The 19,273-nt window shown below is 41.2% G+C and overlaps 1 protein-coding gene across 3 annotated transcripts; it reads right to left on the bottom strand.

Annotated features, from left to right (window-relative positions):
- Positions 1 to 1,105: 1,105 nt before the first annotated feature.
- LOC106584322 (torsin-1A) lies at positions 1,106 to 18,765 on the bottom strand. 3 transcript variants are annotated; one of them, XM_082968017.1, is made up of 10 exons: positions 18,638 to 18,762; positions 18,324 to 18,409; positions 16,830 to 16,987; positions 14,985 to 15,016; positions 14,732 to 14,811; positions 7,081 to 7,203; positions 6,710 to 6,975; positions 6,239 to 6,414; positions 6,000 to 6,124; positions 1,106 to 5,787 (listed from the first exon to the last, which is right to left on the bottom strand). In XM_082968017.1, exons 2-10 carry the CDS (start codon positions 18,325 to 18,327, stop codon positions 5,540 to 5,542), a joined length of 1,212 nt encoding a protein of 403 aa, XP_082824143.1. In that variant the 5' UTR covers positions 18,328 to 18,409; positions 18,638 to 18,762; the 3' UTR covers positions 1,106 to 5,539. The 3 variants fall into 3 exon arrangements, with proteins under 3 accessions (XP_082824143.1, XP_045562026.1, XP_014024941.2); XM_045706070.2 differs by having other exon boundaries at positions 18,324 to 18,765; XM_014169466.3 differs by lacking the exons at positions 14,732 to 14,811; positions 14,985 to 15,016; positions 16,830 to 16,987; positions 18,324 to 18,409; positions 18,638 to 18,762 and adding an exon at positions 7,573 to 8,529.
- Between the last annotated feature and the right edge of the window lie 508 nt (positions 18,766 to 19,273).

Below are 19,273 nucleotides of genomic sequence, written 5' to 3'. Positions count from 1 at the left end.
AAATATAAAAGCAACATGTAAAGTGTTGGTCCCATGTTTCATGGGCTGAAATAATATATCCCAGAAATGTTCCAGACACACAAAAAGCTTATTTCTCTCAAATGTTGTTTATATTCCTGTTAGTGATGTCAGAAAATAGGCTCCCAATTGGCACAACGGTCAAAGGCAGTGCATCTCAGTGCTAGAGGTGTCACTACAGACCCTGGTTCGATTCAGGGCTGTATCACAACTGACCATGAATGAGTGTCCCATAGGGCAGTGCACAATTTGCCCAGCGCCTTCCAGGATAGGCCATCATTGTAAATAAGAATTTGTTCTTAATTAACTTATCTAGTTCAATAAAGATGAAATAAAAAGTGAGTGTTTCTCCTTTGCCAAGATGATCCATCCACCTGACAAGTGTGGCATATCAAGAAGTTGATTAAACAGCATGATCATTACACAGGTGCACCTTGAGCTGGGTGCAATAAAAGGCCACTCTAAAATGTGCAGTTTTGTTACACAACGCCACAGATGTCTACATTTTGAGGGAGCGCGCAATTGGCATGCTGCCTGCAGGAATGTCCACCAGAGCTGTTGCCAGAGAATTGAATGTTCATTTTCTTACCATAAGCCACCTCCAATGACATTTTAGAGAATTTGGCAGTACGTCCAACCGGCTTCACCACTGCAGACCACGTGTAACCACACCAGACAAGGACCACCACATTTGACTTCTTCACCTGCAGGATCATCGGAGACTAGCCACCAGGACAGCTGATGAAACTGAGGAGTATTTCTGTCTTTAATAAAGCAACTTTGTGGGGAAAAACTCATTCTGATTGGCTAGGCCTGGATCCCAAGTGGGTGGGCCTATGCCCTCCCAGGTCCACCCATGGCTGCGCCCCTGCCCATTCATGTGAAATCCATAGATTAGGGCCTAATGAATGTATTTCAATTGACTGATTTACTTATATGAACTTTAACTCAGTAAAATCATTGAAATTGTTCCATGATGCGTTCATATTTTTGTTCCGTAATAGTGGTCCATATATTAGGTAACCAACTGAGCTGAAATAATCAACTGATTATGCAGGTTTTACATTCAACAGTAAATAGACTCACATTTATCAAGGATGTTTTATTCGTCTAAAATGACTTCAATTCCATTCCTCTGGGATAGCACACATTCCCTTTCTGTAGCAGCCACTTTCCTGATTGCCTGGTCTGAGTGACACTAGGACACTGACCATAATACCTTTGTTATTACACACAATGATATGGACAGGGGTCATTAAACAGCAAAAAAGTATGGAGACAAGCAAAATATTATAAGCCATATCATAGGCAGAATATATTCAGAATGCAGCCTCACAGTTCCTATGAAACAAAAGCTGTGCAGTGAATATGCTAATAATACATTTTTACATTGATGGAAAATAACACAGACAATCGAACATTTATAAAGACTTGCTGATATGTATACTGAACGAAAATATAAAGCAACATTTAAAGTGTTGGTCCCATGTTTCATGACCTGAAATAAAAGATCCTTGAAATGTTCCATATGCCCAAAAAGCTTATTTCTGTCAAATTTGTGCACAAATTTGTTTACGTCCCTGTCAGTGAGCATTTCTCCTTTGCCAAGATAATCCATCCACCTGACAGGTGTGGCATATCAAGAAGCTGATTAAACCTTGTGCTGGGACATTAAAAGGCCTCTCTAAAATGTGCAGTTTTGTCACACAATACAATGCCACAGATGTCTCAAGTTTTAAGGAAGCGTGCAGTTGCCATGATTACTGCAGGAATGTCAACAAGAGCTGTTGCCAGAGAATTGAATGTTCATTTCTCTACCATAACAGTATTTGGTAATACATCCAACCAGCCTTACAACCGCAGACCACGTGTAAACACACCAGTCCAGGACTTCCACATCCGGCTTCTTCACCTGCGGGTTCGTCTGAGACCAGCCACCAGGACAGCTGATGATTATTTATGCCTGTAATAAAGCCCTTTTGCAGGGATAAACTAATTATGATTGGCTAGGCCTGTCTCCCCAGTGAGTGGGCCTGGCTTCCAAGTGGGTGGGCCTATGGCTGCTCCCCTGCCCAGTCATGTGAAATTCATAGATTAGGGGCTAATGAACTCATTTCAATTGACTGATTTCCTTAAATGAACTGTAACTCAGTAAAATTGCTGAAATTGTTGCATGTTACATTTATATTTTTGTTCAGTATACATACTTGCTAATTTCAGTCTTCCCTATGGGCTACTTTTATAACACATTCCATTGGACAAAAAAAAACATCAAAGCATTGTTGGAATACTAAACTTAAGTAAATGCAACATTCAATAATTCAAGATAAAAATAATTGTAGGGGGGGGAAAAAAATGTTTGAAATACTCCATTTAGTTCAGGAAACATTTCATCAACATAAGTGCCTGCCTGTATTATTGCACACTTATACTACTTTCTTCTAACCTGAATTGTAGTTATTCAGTAGGTTCCAAATGATTTAAAAGTATGTCATACTGTTTGTAATGGCGTAGCAGTGGGATGTTTTGATTGTCCCGTCCCGTGTATATATATATCGTTTCTTTCTTCGTATATATTTTCTACATTTGCAAACACTGTACATAGATCTATTTTTCTTTTCCTTTGTGCTTTTGACTGTTCGTTTGTTTATGTGTAACTCCGTGTTTTTGTCGCACTGCTTTGTTTTATCTTGGCCAGGTCGCAGTTGTAAATGAGAACTTGTTCTCAACTGGCCTACCTGGTTAAATAAAAGGTGAAATTAATTAAATAAAACCTGGAAATATTTAGTCCACCTGTAAAACAAGTAATCTATAAACAATTCCAGAATAATCATATTAAAAATGCCCCTAAAATGTTTTATGAAATTATATTTTATCTAGTTAACTGTAATATACAGTGTTTCCTCCTTTGCATTGGAAGTGCCAGCCACTGCTTATGCAGATAGTTGTAATATATCCTCAGTGCCAACTAAACATACAGTGCATTCGGGAAGTATTCAGACCCCTTCCCTTTTTGTTACGTTACATCCTTATTCTAAAATTATTTTTCTTCCTCATCAATCTACACACAACACCCCATAATAACAAAAGGGGAAACATTTGCAAACATTTCTAAAAACTGTATATAAATATAAAATGTAATTAAAAAAGAAATGGATTTACAGAAGTACTCAGAACCTTTGCTATCAGACTCGAAATTGAGCTCAGGTGCATCCTGTTTCCATTGATCATCCTTGAGCTGTTTCTACAACTTGATTGGAGTCCACCTGTGGTAAATTCAATTGATTGGACATGATTTGGGCAGGCACACACACACACACACACACCTGTCTATATCAGGTCCCACAGTTGACAGTGCATGTCAAAGCAAAAACCAAGCCATGAGGTCGAAGGAATTGTCCATAGAGCTAAGACAGAATTGTGGTTAGGAACAGATCTGGGGTAGGGTACCAAAAAAATGTCTGCAGTATTGAAGGTCCCCAAGAACACAGTGGCCTCCATTCTTAAATGGAAGATGTTTGGAACCACCAAGACTCTTCCTATAGCTGGCCGCCCGGGCAAACTGAGCAATCGGGGAGAAGGGCCTTGGTCAGGGAGGTGACCAAGAATCCGCTGGTCACTGACAGCGCTCCAGAGTTTCTCTGTGGAGATGGTTGTCCTTCCAGCCATCTGCCATCTCTGCAGCACTCCAACAATCAGGCCTTTATAGGAGAGTTGCCATACCGAAGCCACTCATCAATAAAAGGCACATGACAGCCCGCTTGGAGTTTGCCCAAAGAACCTAACCTCTGGTCGGATAAAACTAAGATTGAACTCTTTGGCCTGAATGCCAAGCGTCACATCTGGAGGAAACCTGACACCATCCCTACGGTGAAGCATGGTGGTGGCAGCATCATGCTGTGGGGATGTTTTTCAGTGGCAGGGACTGGGAGACTAGTCAGGGGAAAGATGAACGGAGCAAAGTACAGAGAGATCCTTGATGAAAATCTGCTCCAGAGCACTAAGGACCTTAGACTGGGGCAAAGGTTCACCTTCCAACAGGACAACGACTCTAAGCACACAGCCAAGACAACGCAGGAGTGACTTCGGGACAAGTCTCACAGTCCTTGAGTGGCCCAGCCAGAGCCTGGACTAGAACCATATCAAACATCTCTGGAGACCTGAAAATAGCTGTGCAGCGACGCTCCCCATCCAACCTTTTTATTTAACCAAGTTGAGAACAAGTTCTCATTTACAATTGCGACCTTGCCAAGATAAAGCAAAGCAGTTCGACACATACAACAGAGTTACACATGGAGTAAAACAGTCAATAATACAGTAGAAAAATAAGACTATATACAATGTGAGCAAATGTGGTGAGATAAGGGAGGTAAAGGCAAAAAAAGGCCATGGTGGCAAAGTAAATACAATATAGCAAGTAAAACACTGGAATGGTGGATTCGCAGTGGAAGAAAGTGCAAAGTAGAAATAATGGGGTGCAAAATAAATAAATACAGTAGAGGAAGGGGCAGTTGTTTGGGCTAAATTATAGATGGGCTATGTACAGGTGCAGTGATATGTGAGCTGCTCTGACAGCTGGTGCTTAAAGCTAGTGAGGGAGGTAAGAGTCAACAGCTTTAGTGATTTTTGCAGTTCGTTCCAGTCATTGGCAGCAGAGAACTGGAAGGAAAGGCGGCCAAGGAGGAATTGGCTTTGGGGGTGACCAGAGAGATATAGCTGCTGGAGCGCGTGCTACAGGTAAGTGCTGCTTTGGTGACCAGTGAGCGGAGATAAGGGGGGACTTTACCTAGCAGGGTCTTGTAGATGACCTGGGGCCAGTGGGTTTGGCAACGAGTATGAAGCGAGGGCCAGCCAACGAGAGCGTACAGGTCGAACAACCTGACAGAGAGGATCTGCAGAGAACAAATGGGAGAAACTCCCCAAAAACAGGTGTGCCAAGCTTGTAGCGTCATACCCAAGAAGACTCAAGGCTGTATTCGCTGCCAAAGGTGCTTCAACAAAGTACTGAGTAAAGGGTCTGAATACTTATGTAAATGTCATTTCAGTTTATTTTTTGCTAAAATAAGAATAAAAACATTTTGCTTTGTCATTATGGTGTATAGATTAATGGGGGGGACAATTTAATCCATTTTAGAATAAGGCTGTAACAAAATGTGGAAAAAGTCAAGGGGTCTGAATACTTTCCGAATGCACTATAAATATATACATGCAAATATTACAGAGTTGACCTGAGCTTGACCTAAAAAAAATATATAAAAAAATATTTAACAAAAAAAAATAAGTGCATAAAAGTAGTCTAATGAGCAGGGAAAAAAAATCAAAGTTTAAAATTAACACTAGTAAAATATCTTATTTGGTTATCAGATATAATCTTAAGAGACAGATGCCCTATGCTTGCTTCTTGGCAGTGTAGGGTGAGGCGTGGGCATACCACATTGCAATAATGTTCAATATGTCATCAGATCATTATTTTTCCCTTTTTGCTAAAATACTGTGTGTTTTCTGGGTTGCATTAGTCTGTTTAGGGGAGGAAGAAATTGATCCTCTGTGGTATGGATTTGCAGCCTTGGGCAGAGAACAGCCTCTCCTCCTTGGGTACATATAGCATGGCCTTTGCCACTTCGTCCAGTGTTCCCTCGTCTGGCTCCAGACCCCGCGCTGCATAGGCATCACGGGCACAGAGCTTGACATGACGGTACTCCAGAGGTAGGAAGGGCACAAAGAAGTCAATAAGATGGCCTGACATCAGCTCACTCTGTGCAAAGCCTCCTGGAAAGCAGACAAATTGGTAAATCCACAATTGACCATGTTGCAGTGGCACTTAAATGTTACAGAATTCAAAATGTTAAGCCACTTCTAATCTGTCTGAAAACTGAGTTTGGGTGTTCACAGTGTAGTGTAGCATCTTCAATCTTGCCTGTGAAAACATACAGTATATGCTGAAAATTTGTGTGAGTGATTGTAAAGCCACTTGTTGGTACCTTGAGATTCCATAGCTTCAGCACGAAGCCGGTGTTCCAAGTCCTCCATCCCAATGTCCTCTCTGTTCTGCCCTGAGTGCCAAAAGTCCAAGGCCACATCGTTGATGGTTGTCCCACCAATATTACTAAAGGAAATATTACAAAACATCTTGGTGAGAGGAAAATCTCAGACATTTAGCCATGACTTGGACAGTTAGTGGAAGAGTCCTTGCAAGAATTGGAAGGGTATGTAGGCTAACCTGAGGAATAAGAAGACAGCTCTCCTGTAGCTGACCCCATCCACATTGTCATAATGGTCCATATAGGGCTTGATGGCATCTATAAGGCCCGGATGCAGTTTCTCAGCCTCATCAAAGATGAAAAGTGTCTGTGGGCAACGAAGCACCATGTCCCGGATAGCTTCTCTGAGCTGGCCCTGGAAAAAGAGCTCTATGGTGAGCACAAAAATCTCTCTCTCTGCCATATCTGGTGTGCAATATATTCAAGATATTAAAATGCACATGAATTCCTCTACATGTTATTATAATTTGCTGAATTTCAACTAACTATATATTTTTAACTCCTATTCTGGTCTCGATCAAGTTGTGTCATCAAATCAATTGCGGCATTATCCTTTTCAAATAGAGATAGTGATATTGACAACATAAAGTAGTTAAGTTCTGCACATGTTCCTGGCAGAGAGGAGTCATGTCTGTGCCAGCTAGGCTCACCTTGTACGTGTCCACCAGTCTGGCATGGGGGAAGTGGAATGGGGCGATGAAAAGACGCACACACTCGCTCTTCACTCCATCCCGGTACATGTTGTCAGCTACAATCCGGGCCACAAAGTTCTTGCCGGTGCCAGACCAGCCATGAAAGGAGAGGGTCAATGGCTTATTGGATTCAGGGTTACTGATGAAGCCCTGCACAGCTTTCAAAACCACTGATTGAGCAAGGTGCTGCCCATGAAGCTTTAGCTGTAGATCACTAGCCAAACCTGGGGGAAATAATGTCAAACCCAGACAAAATGAGGACTACACAAAAATGACATACCTGGTGGAACATACATGAATGATAATATCCGTTCAATATGACTTCATACCTGTAATATTATTTATTATCCGGCAATCCCCTGATTCACAGCACTGTCCCAGGCTGCAATACCACTGTGACAGCAAACGGATGTAGTCCTGAGGAAATCCTGCCCACAGGTCTCTCGTAGGTACTGAAAAGAGCACACAAATGTAATACAGTGTAAATATCTAATATATTATACACATAGCTGTTGCAATAAATTGAACACTATAATTTCTGCTCAACACAAGTTGTGCAAGGAAAAAGCTGGTTCATAAATAATTATGCTTTTTCATCAACATTTTCTAAATCATTGTTGCTCACTGCCTCTGCATTGTAATAGAAATAGACCTATGTAAAAACGAATTTATACCACGCAAAAATGTCGACAGTGATAACTACAAGCTCCAGTGCAGGTGTTTCTGATCCTAACTACACCCCAGACTGTCGAGAGAAGTGTCTCCCAATTTTTATATTTCTAATGAAAAGAAAATACACCTTTCAGGAAATAATACCTCACCTTGCTGAGTCGTATCATCTTGATTAGGTTGACACTCCCCTTCCCATAGATTACAATAAATATAATTGAAATAATACGTAGATGCATTTGAAATAGTGTCAAATTGAAAAAAATCTGCATTTGCAGACACAGCCCAAAGGAAGGGCAACAGTTGGTAGAGGAACATCAGTGATGTCGTATATTTGCGGTTATCTGAAAGCGGCGATCTTCGATTCTACCTATTCAAACCTCTCCGCCGGCCTACGATGCAAGCAGGCAGTCCTGGAAAATGTATTCATGGTAAAACACAGGAAACGCTCTCCAGATTGCGACGTCATATCCTTACAAATTATGAGTCACGAGGATTCACCCTGATAAAACCCATGCAGGCAGTGTTGCCAACTCTGAAGCAATATTTAGTGAGTATTCAGACCCCTCTAGCGACACATTTAAAAAAAAAAAAAAAGCGACTAGTGACAAATCTAGCGACTTTTTCTGGTGTTATTGGAGACTCTGACGTGAAAGCACCTATCGGTTTTTACTCTTCCCAACGAGCAGCGGGTGCTGCCGTGCCCGTCCCAAAGCCCTCACAGGCGGCCCAGTCAGAGCAGGAGATGTCCACCCCTCCGGATCCAGACTGCAAATGAAGCCGCTGCTGGCTGATCCCGCCCTGGCTTATATATTTTTTTTAAACCCAATTAACCTGAATTAGGGCCAGACTAGTTACCATAATTTTCTCACATTGACATTGACAGTTTTCTATTGTCTCTTTTTGGTCCATTTAGATTGTTCATGTTTTACTGTGACTTGTTGTAGGCTCCAAAGTGGACCATATGGTTAAAAACCAAACGAAGAAAACTAAAATAAAAAACTAAGTAACTCCGCCAGAGTCTCTCTTTCGGGTCACTTTTGCCGGTCACAAGCCCGGATAAAGGAGGAGGGTTGGAATTGTGACATAAAAAAACAAGAATCGACAGAAGAAAGTTCAGGGTGTTTTTTACTCACTTTTTGTCTCTCCCACGACGTTATTCCTCTCCCACAGCGTCCATCACAATTACATTCACATGGACAATTATGCAAATTATGTGATGACGTCATTTAGCGAATTCTAGCGACTTTCCTTACTGAGGAGTTGGCAACACTGCATATACGCTCCAGTCAGTCCAAAACAATTGTACAATGCAAAGACAGTACATTAATGCATGTTTCTATATGTTGTATAAGTACCATCAAGTGTTAATATATACTATGCATGTTCACAGCCCTGCCATACGTTTGATAACTCAATTAGGGTCAGGTTATTGAGGCAATACAATAGATACATATGACCAGTCGGCAATTGAAACAAAGCATTTCCCCGCAACCGTTCCGTTAAATTGAGGGATGTGGCTGTAAAAATATAAACACTTAAATTCATAGACTGAGCCATGCAAGGATGGACTATCCATGATAAAAGATTATAGTGTTAACATTTGAGGCAATTTTTTTACATGTACAAACGACTAAACCAAGAATATTGAGTTTTTGATGGGGTACGACAGTTGAAGCTCATGGGGTATTTAAGTTATACTGAACCAAAAATATAAACGCAACAATTTCAAAGATTTTACTGAGTTAATATTAGGAAAGTAAATTGAAATAAATGCATTATGTTCTGATCTATTGATTTCACATGACTGGGAAACCACATATGTACCTGTTGGTCAGATTTACCCCCAACGCGGGGCACTTATCTGCAAACCGCTGGCCAACATGTCGTCTGCGGTGGTGAGAACAATTGGGCGTACTGACGAATTCTCTAGAACGACATTGGAAGCAGTTTATGTTATTAACATTACATTTATCTGACAACAGCTCGGTGGGCATTCCTGCAGTCAGCATGCCAATTGCACTCTCCCTCAACTTGAGACACGTGGCATTGTGCTGTGACAAAACTACACATTTTAGAGTGGCCTTTTGTCCCAAGAACAAAGTGCACGTGTAATGATCATGCCGTTTAAATCAGCTTTTTGACATGCCACACCCATCAGCTGGATGGATTCTCTGGCCAAGGAGAAATGCTCACTAAGAGAGATTTAAACAAATGTGCACCAAAGGAGAAAAGCTTTGTGCATATGGAAACATGCATATTTTAATTCAGCTCGTGAAACCAACCACGAGTTTATAACGTTCTGTGCATATTCAATAATACATGTATGAATAATAAAATATATATTTCAATGGATGTATAAATGTGAAGCATCCTGTTGGCGTTCCCTCTCACTACCAAATATGGTAGTGAGAGAAAGCCCCGTGGCCGACAGTGGGAGAAGATGGAGCTAGATGGATTTTGGCCGACATTCTGCTAATGTTCTCATCAATGAAGCATTTGATCTCCATGGAGTTTTCTGTTTCCTAAACTATAATCCATAACAAACAGAGTGCACTAAGTTTGGTAGACTTGATTTACCTAATCGTTTATAGAGATTACTTTGTTTAGGACGAGTGCACTAGATAGTTTTCCTAATGAACGTCATGCATATGCGTTAAGGCACAAATGGTCTTCATCCTCTTCTTGGCGGTAGTGTCCCAAGATATCTAGCTGGCTAGCTAATTTACAAATCACAAAAAGTAAAACAAATAACAGGTACTTGGCTTAAATAGCTAGAAATCGATGTCTTTAAACGTTTTGCCGTTACTAGTACTCCTGTGAATCAACTTTTTTCACGGTAATGAAACATGTCATCAATAAATACCTTGTTTACTGTAAAATGTTCTCTGCGATTTTGTTTAGGAGGGGAAGCAATATAAAAAACGAATCATTATGCAAAGCTAATTTCCAGCTTGATTATGAAATTGTAGAGTTGGAATGTCATGTGTTTGTTGTCAAAGACACAGCTAACTACTGCAATTATTACGAAGATACAAAGATGAGGCTATGTGTAGCATTCGGCTGCAATTCTGTCCAGAAGCGAGGAACACTTTTTCCCAGTTTCCAACAGACGTTGAAAGGTATGTAATAAATAATAAGGAGCAATTATTGCATGGTGAGGGATATGTCGTTGACGTTGGCTGTGTAATCAGTAGTGTGTTGTATCCATGACTACCCATCGAATCAATCACCAAAGCAATGGTCACAGATAGATAAAACATGTTAGCTACCAGTAATGAGACAAAGCTATAGCTGGGTTTAACACAACTAGCATGAGGCAGCACGGCTAGCTAACTTTAGTTTACCAATGTGTCCAGCTATATTACATCCAAGGCTATCCCAGAGTTTGTAACACAATTAATAGAAGCCATCATTTGTGACACTGGGTCATTGCAAAGTAATATATATCGAGCTGTAGAACACCATTAAGTACCTCTTAAGTTAAGAATCTCAAATATAAAATATATTTTGATTTGTTAAACACTTTTTTGGTTACTACATGATTCCATATGCGTTATTTCATAGTTTTGATGTCTTAACGATTATTCTACAGCGTAGAAAATAGTAAAAATAAAGAAAAACCCTTGAATGAGTAGGTGTTCTAAAACTTTTGACCGGTAGTGTATAGCAGGACACGATCAGTAAGAATGTAAGGGCCTCATTTGGGCACTGGTCATAGGAGTAGCAAGAAAGGCTGCCTTTCCTATGACTTCTGGAGTCTACATCACACTCCTCTTACACAAACAGAGAGAAAAAACAACATGGCTGCTGTTTAAATGAACTGTAGAGTACTATTAAAAACAATCAGGGTGAATAACAGGGATAGAACTATAAACTTATCTACAAATTACAATAAATTACCACAGAAGTTATAACAACCACTACACTACTAAATTAACTATAAAACAGGAGACCTTAAGCATAGACCAACATCCAGCAGAAACTAGAGTAGAGGTGAGAAAGAACAGGAGACCATGAGCATAGACCAACATCCAGAAGAAACTAGAGTAGAGGTGAGAAAGAACAGGAGACCATGAGCATAGACCAACATCCAGAAGAAACTAGAGGTGAGAAAGAAAAGGAGACCATGAGCATAGACCAACATCCAGCAGAAACTAGAGTAGAGGTGAGAAAGAACAGGAGACCATGAGCATAGACCAACATCCAGCAGAAACTAGAGTAGAGGTGAGAAAGAGAACAGGAGACCATGAGCATAGACTCAACTCCAGCAGATGATGCCAAATGTAGTTCAGGTGGTCTGCAGGAGGTTCCGGTGACAGGAGGTGTCCTCAGACTCACGAGCCTCTAAAGGACTATTTAAGTATAGTGTGTAGAGGTATAAGAGAACAAGGATTGAGAACACAACAATAAAAACTTTAAACTAAACACCGGCCTATACAGTATATACACAAACAATGGCTGGGAGTCCCAGAGAAGAGGTTAAAACACAACTGATGTAGATTCCCAGAAACTGCTGAGGCCTCTTCTGCTCCTTGAAAGGGTAGAAGCTACTCTTGCAGGGCTCCAGAGAAGAGTCCGTCATATTTTCATAAAATGGGAAACAAACCAGGGGGCGTGGCTCTGTTGCATCCCGCAGTGTGTGTGATGTTTGGTGTGGCATTCTTTTATGTTTTTAATTTGAACACTTCATTTACAAACAATCTACCATCCTTCAACGATGGATTTACAGTGGTGGGGTGTTGGACTGATGTTGTTGATTGTGTACATACCCGCTACAAAGGGACTAAATTCTGAAAATGCTGCTGGCAGCGGAATCCAATACAGTAGGGAGTTGGTACTATAATGCAACTAAAACACAAACGCGATGGATATCACAATGGCCCATCTAATCCCCGATTGTCTGCGAGTGGATTACAAACCCAAATGAAAACGCTGGGGAATCAGACAGATGAAAAAAAATTGAAGAACCAACTTCCCTGACCCACCACCTTGCTGATCAATGTCCAGTCACTGAGGGGGAAAGCGGATGAGCTGTCAGCGAATCTGCACTTCCAACACAAATACCGGGAGGCCTGTTTGTTGGCGTTTACTGAGACTTGGCTAGATGACAGAGTCCCAGACAGGGAAGTGGAGCTGGCCGTCTTCACTCTGGTCAGAGCGGACCGTGATCTGACCGTCACAGGGAAACATCACGGCGGGGGCGTCTGTCTGCTTGCCAGGGACCAGTGCTATAAATCGATCCTGGTAAGAGAGACTCTGTACCCCCGACATTGAACTGCTTTCTGTGTCACTGCGACCCTATTATCTGCTCCGTGAGTTCCCCCCAATTGTTTGTTACTGTTGTGTACATTCAATCAAAAGATAATATAATAAAGGCACCAGAGATTATTTATAATCCGTCACAGAAACTGGAATCCATCTCCCCGATGCATCCCAATTTTAGGGGATTTTAACAACTGTACTTTACACAAAGTCCTGCGCACATGCCACCAGTATGTCAAATTTCACACCAGGAAAAATAAGACTTGATTTGTGCTATGGGACAATAGCAGATGTGTTCTCTGCCACCACCAGACCTCCCCTGGGGACATCAGACCACAATGTTGTCTACCTCAGGCCAACCTACTGTCAGCTCCTGGAGGGAGAAACCCCCAGTTAAAACTGTCCAGATCTGGAAGGACAACAGTATCACTCGTCACCAGGGCTGTTTTGACTGTACTATGTGGAAGGTATTTGAGGACAGCAGCTCTGGTCCTACATGACTTTGTAGGGTGTTGTGACAAATCACACTTGGTCCTCAATACCAACAAGACCAAAGAGATGTGCATAGACTTCAGGAAGTGTACACCACCTACCTCTGCAACATCTATCAGAGGTCAGAACAGAGATTGTAGAGGAATACAAATATCTGGGTGTCCTCTTGGACAATAAGCTTCAGTGGAGTAAATGTACAAACCAGATCTACAAAAAGTCAACAGACTAATTTCTCAAAAAGCTGGGATCTTTTAATGTTGACTGTACTATACTGACTGTCAGTATAGTACTGACTATCCTACCGATACTTGACTTTGGGCGATGTCATTTACAAAATAGCCTCCAACACTCTACTCAGCAAATTGGATGCAGTCTATCACAGTGCCATCCGTTTTGTCACCAAAGTCCCGTATACTTCCCACCACTGCAACCTGTATGCTCTCGTTGGCTGGCCCTCGCTACATATTTGTCGCCAAACCCACTGGTTCAAGGTCATCTATAAGTCGTTGCTAGGTAAAGCCCCGCCTTATCTCAGCTCACTGGCCACCATAGCAGCACCCACTCGTAGCACGCGCTCCAGCAGGTATATTTCACTGGTCATCCCCAAAGCCAACACCCCCTTTGGCCGCCTTTCCTTCCAGTTCTCTGCTGCCAATGACTGGAATGAATTGCAAAAATCACTGAAGCTGGATACTCATATCTCCCTCTCTAAATTTAAGCACCAGCTGACAGAGCAGCTCACAGATCACTGCACCTGTACATAGCCCATCTGTAAATAACCCATCCAACTACCTCATCACCATATTGTTACTTATTTTTGCTCTTTTGCACCCCAGTATCTCTACTTGCACATTCATCATCTGCACATCTATCACCCCAATGTTAATGCTAAATTGTAATTATTTTGCCACTATGGCCTATTTATTGCCTTACCTCCCTAATCTTACATTTGCACACACTGTATATAGACTTTTCTATTGTGTTATTGACTGTACGTTTGTTTATCCCATGTGTTACTCTGTGTTGTTTGTGTCACACTGCTTTGCTTTATCTTGGCCAGGTCGCAGTCGTAAATGAGAACTAGTTCTCAACTGGCCTACCTGGTTAAAAAAAATCTAAAATTAAAGCAAGGTGCTTGGAGTCAAACAGACAGGCCTGGATGAGATCTTTAAGGTTAGGTCCTCCGCAAGGCTCACAAAATCATTTTAGACCCAAGCCATCCCCTGTACCCGGACTTTGAACTAATCCCCTCTGGGCGCAGGTATAGGGCACCCCTCAGCAGGAAAAACAGAACTAGACAATTTGTGCCAGGTGTGATATCCCTCCTAAATAGCTCGGGCTAATGTTCCTATCGGCCCAGTAAGGCCAGCAGGCTAGTCTCTTTTTATTGGTATGTAACTGTTATGAAAGTTGTATTTTCAATTTGTTTTGTATTTAAACATGTACATGACACTGCAACAAAATGCCCCCATGGGGACAATAAAGTCAGTAAAGTAAAGCATGTCATTCCCAAAACAAATGTATTCATAAAATGTGAGATTAAACCTTACACACTTTTGCAATTACTCAGGTGGAAGATGTGGCTGAGAAACATCAGGTGTAGGGACATCAGTCTGCAGAAGTCTTTCGAGGACCTGAAGAAAGGGGGTTATTCTGTGTGCGAGGAGCAATTTGAAGAGTTTTATTCTGATTAAGGTACAGCTACTATCTTTGTCAATAAAAATACATTTCAGTCAATACTTTTCTGGTAAAAATGTCTCTTTCAACAGGGTTCACAGAAGACACTGTCCTCCGAGGCAGTACCTACCAGAATAAATTGCATGAATCCACCCCCTCAACCTGCAACAGATGCACAGCGTTGTAGAAATAGAAGTAAGCCAACTACAAAATACGTAGCGATTAAAGATGCATCATTATTGTTTTACATTAATACAACAGGTTTAAAGTCTTGAATGGCCTATTTTTGAAGGAGAGGACAGGGAAGCAGATGTAGGAGTTTTAGGTGAGACAGACAGCGAGAACAAGAAAGTGAAGGAGAGCGTAGACCCAGCTCCAGCAGAGGAAGCAGCAGATGCTGAATTTAGTTCAGGTGGTCTGCAGGAGGTGGTCTGTTAAGTGACAGAGGTAACAGGAGGCATCCTCACAAGCATACAGGAGGAGGCTCAGGTGACAGAAGAAGGCGTCCTTATGAGCATACAGGAAGCTCAGGTGTCAAAGCAAGCAGCATGTAGCACAGATGTCATGCGGGAGGAGGCCATCATCCAATTGAGAGGTCTATAGTATAATAATAATAATACTACATGCACAGTGAATAATTGCACACACATTGAAACAAAAATATCAAAACAGATGCTTCGTTTTTTAAGAGAATACGGCTCCTGGAAAATAAGCTGTCAAAATCCGCAAGACTAAAAGCCATCAAAACCAAGTACGTCGTCATCTTATAGACTGGAATAACACATATGTTGACTTCTAATAGACAACATTAGGATTGATTATACAATTAGGGTGATTTCATCATGCATTTATCCTCTATAATTTGTAGAACAAAACAAGATCCAATGTTGGAGGCCATGGAGTCGCTACCTCCACATCTAAAAGGACTTCTTCAAACTACAGTGCAGTGTACAGACAAATAAGAAAGGGCAGAGGTTCTCTGTGAAGATAAAACAACTTGTAATACAGCTGTACCACCACCGTCCTTCCACTTACAGATTTCGGCAGAAAAAAAATGTGCCCTCCATCGCTACCTTATCCGCACCATTGGTTTCTATTCTGTAAGAATAAATATTGCATTTTGCTCTTACAAGAGGATTAATTTGTTAGACTGCATGTTTTCAGAAATAATCTAAAAGATGGTATTAATTATTATTTTAAAGCCCGAATTCCTCGACGAGATGTTACTCCTGGTCAGAATAATGAGAACAGAAAGAAAGAAATGTGTCCCTAATGTTTGATGAAATGAAATAAAAACATCTAGATTACCATCGCGAAAGGGACGTAATTGACGGCTTAACCATCAAGGGAGATGTTGCAACCAGGCAATGGTTGTTATGATTAGGAGAGTAACATCGAAATGGAAACCTGAGCTATCAGACAATACAGGACTACTGTTTAACATTCCTAAAATTCCACTCTCAAGACACTTAATTCACTTACCCCTGCCTTGTCGACATCTCCCACGCAGCCATTTGGCTATTTCCTGGCTAAATCGGCAATGCCAGCCCAAGAGAGTGCTGATATTGTGGCTGAGGCAATAAAGAGACTAAAAAGCATAGGACCGACTAAGTAACAATGTCTATACACATTAGTCCACTTTCAGTTTCATCACTACTATATATTTGGAATTTACAGTAATTACTTTAAATGCGACAGGTCATCAATGTTGTGTGTGACCAGTCACCCTGTAATATGAAGTCTATGAAACTCCTTGGGGCAAGTCTAAATGCTGAGGACCACACTGACGGTGCACACTGCATCACAGTTGAAGACCACAAAATCCCCATCATCTTTGATGTTGAAAACATGATCAAATCAGTGCGGAACAACTTCAAGCATCATGGGATAAAGGTAGATTCAAAGATTATTAAATGGAAAATATAAAATATAATTCTTTAAGAATAAAAATGGACTGTCATTCCTTTTAACTCACCAGATCAGAGACGATGAAAGAATTTGGGACCATCTGGTGTTGTTTTACAAGATGGCACACAATCAGGATGTCACCAAAGCTGACGGACAAACCCAATCTGCCACCCTTCACAAACATGCGAGTGAAGCTGGCAACACAGGTGTTTAGCCACATAGTCTCTGCAGGTAACGAAGTAAAGCAACATAAATATCTACAATAATTTACAAATTCATACACTTTTTACATTCAAGACACTACACTAACCTGTTATTGCTTGAAAATACTGCACTTTAAAAATATTTATATATAAAAATTATATAACTAGGCATGTCAGTTAAGAACAAATTCTTATTTACAATGACGGCCTACCCCAGCCGCCCTATGGGACTTCCAATCACGGCCGGATGTGATACAGCCTGGATTCAAACCAGGGACGGTAGTGACACCTATTGCACTGAGATGCAGTGACCGCTGCGCCACATAACTATACAAATATTAATAAATGTTGGCATGAAAAGAAGTAGTACTAATGAATACTTTACTTAAGGGATGCAAACTATGATGCAGCTAGGCTAACTGCCTAAGGAGGTGGAATGCACAGCCCAGTTACTGAAAAAAATGAACAAGCTGTTTGACGTTCTGAAGTCAAGGTATGTTCAATCAAATGTAAATGCAATCAGGACAGGGTGTATTACACAGTTGAAAACCTTGCACATAGAAATCACTATCAGACCAACATGCTTTTTCCTTCTAGATCTTGCTGGGATAGAAATCCATGGAGGGCTGTCAGACAAGAGAACAGCTTCAAGCTGGATTTCCTTCGGGAAGCAATACAATGGATTGAAACATGGATATTTAAGTTGATTTAAAACGAATACATTAAATATGCCATGCTTCTTCCACCTCAAACTAGACTAGGACCCACTCACTGACACGCTTTGAAGAAACCAAGATAATATTACTCATGTAATGCAGGACTATTTGGACTCCCATTTTGACCACTACACACACTATTTGACCAGTGGAGGCTGCTGAGGGGAGGACGGCTCATAATAATGGCTGGAACGGAACAAATGGAATGGCATCGAACACATGGAAACTATGTGTTTGATGTATTTGATACCATTTCACTTATTTCGATCCAACCATTACCACAAGTCAGTCCTCCCCAATTAAGGTACCAGCAACCTTAAGGTACAACCAAAATATAAACCAATGTATTTTTAGGTCAGGAACTACTCTACCATGCCAGCAAGTCTTCAAACTAACCCTACAGAGTGTCCTAAAAATAACAACTGAGGCAGAGGAAAATGCTTTAAAATGTCTGTGCACAGCCAAACTTAATCAGGACAGTTTAGAGGTAAGTTATGAGTTGTAATGTAATATTTTTGTTCATGTAGGGTAATCATGAGTCTTACATTTAATTAGAGGTCCCAAACCCAACCACGGTCCAATACATGTAGTACTTGGCAATGATCGGTCAGGACCCGCAGCCCTCTACATTAAATCACTCACCCATTGTGCTAGTTTTTGTTGGTGCTCAGTCTCCAATGTTCTCTGCCATGTTTTCTTGGGCCTTCCTCTTAATCTCATGCATTCACCTTCACATGACAACATAAAAGGAAATGAGATGAAAGATCAGAGGGTATTTCAAACGTTCATCCTAATGTTTCATATGTATTTTTTTTTTCACCCCCTCTGCCAAATTGTTTTCTGTTGCACTTAAGTGCTTCAATTGCGAACATCCTCATTTGTGCAAGTAACACAAACTGCCAGACCGATCGAGATGACGACCTACTTGTCCACGGCAAAGACACCACTTATCCTACCACTCTTGCTTCCGGCTAAATCCTAATGATGCGGGCCAACTCAGAGGATCCTCCACCGGGCATGGCCAGTTGCATCTTCCCACTGCTTCAGACAGTGGCCCTACAGCAATTACAACGGTAAACAACTTTAAAAAAGAGGTGTTTGTATTACTCACAAATATTATTTACCCAATACAGATAAACACTGCCGAAGGGGCTGCAGATGGTGATTGTTTGAAGGATGAGATCTGAGCGATATAAACGGATGGCTTGCACATGAGGTGCAGAAAAAGCCAATCCTCCATGACTGCAAGGCATGAGAGAGGGTGTTGGTCCACATGGGTTCTGAGCATAACTATGCTAAAGGATCTTCTGACGCAACAACCTTTATCAAAAGGAAGAGCTACACCGAGGACGCTAGGGTGGTGGAGTCATCTCAACTGAGGGCAATGGTAAAAAAAGAAAATGGACATACTGACAAAAAACCTTAATCTGAGGAAAAACTGGCATTGTGTCAGGAGTAAGAGTTCGTAGATCTAGTACCTTTGATTGCATCCTGGAAGGCCATGTCGAGCATGCCTAACCTCTCAACCCAAAAAATACACCATGTGTAGAATGCGAGCGGAACTTAGAAAAATTAAACGTGAAGTTGACGAA

Source organism: Salmo salar, chromosome 23 (assembly GCF_965601325.2).
Source record: "Salmo salar chromosome 23, fSalSal1, whole genome shotgun sequence".
In the NCBI taxonomy this organism is placed as follows: domain Eukaryota; kingdom Metazoa; phylum Chordata; class Actinopteri; order Salmoniformes; family Salmonidae; genus Salmo; species Salmo salar.
Note: the sequence above shows the minus strand (reverse complement) of the source record. Positions and strands in the feature narration are given on the sequence as shown.

Coding starts and splice junctions, on each gene's coding strand:
- LOC106584322 (XM_045706070.2), bottom strand. Junction 6,415..6,709: donor GACTGGTGGACACGTACAAG/GTGAGCCTAGCT, acceptor CTCTTTTTCCAG/GGCCAGCTCAGAGAAGCTAT. Junction 5,788..5,999: donor TGAAGCTATGGAATCTCAAG/GTACCAACAAGT, acceptor TCTGCTTTCCAG/GAGGCTTTGCACAGAGTGAG.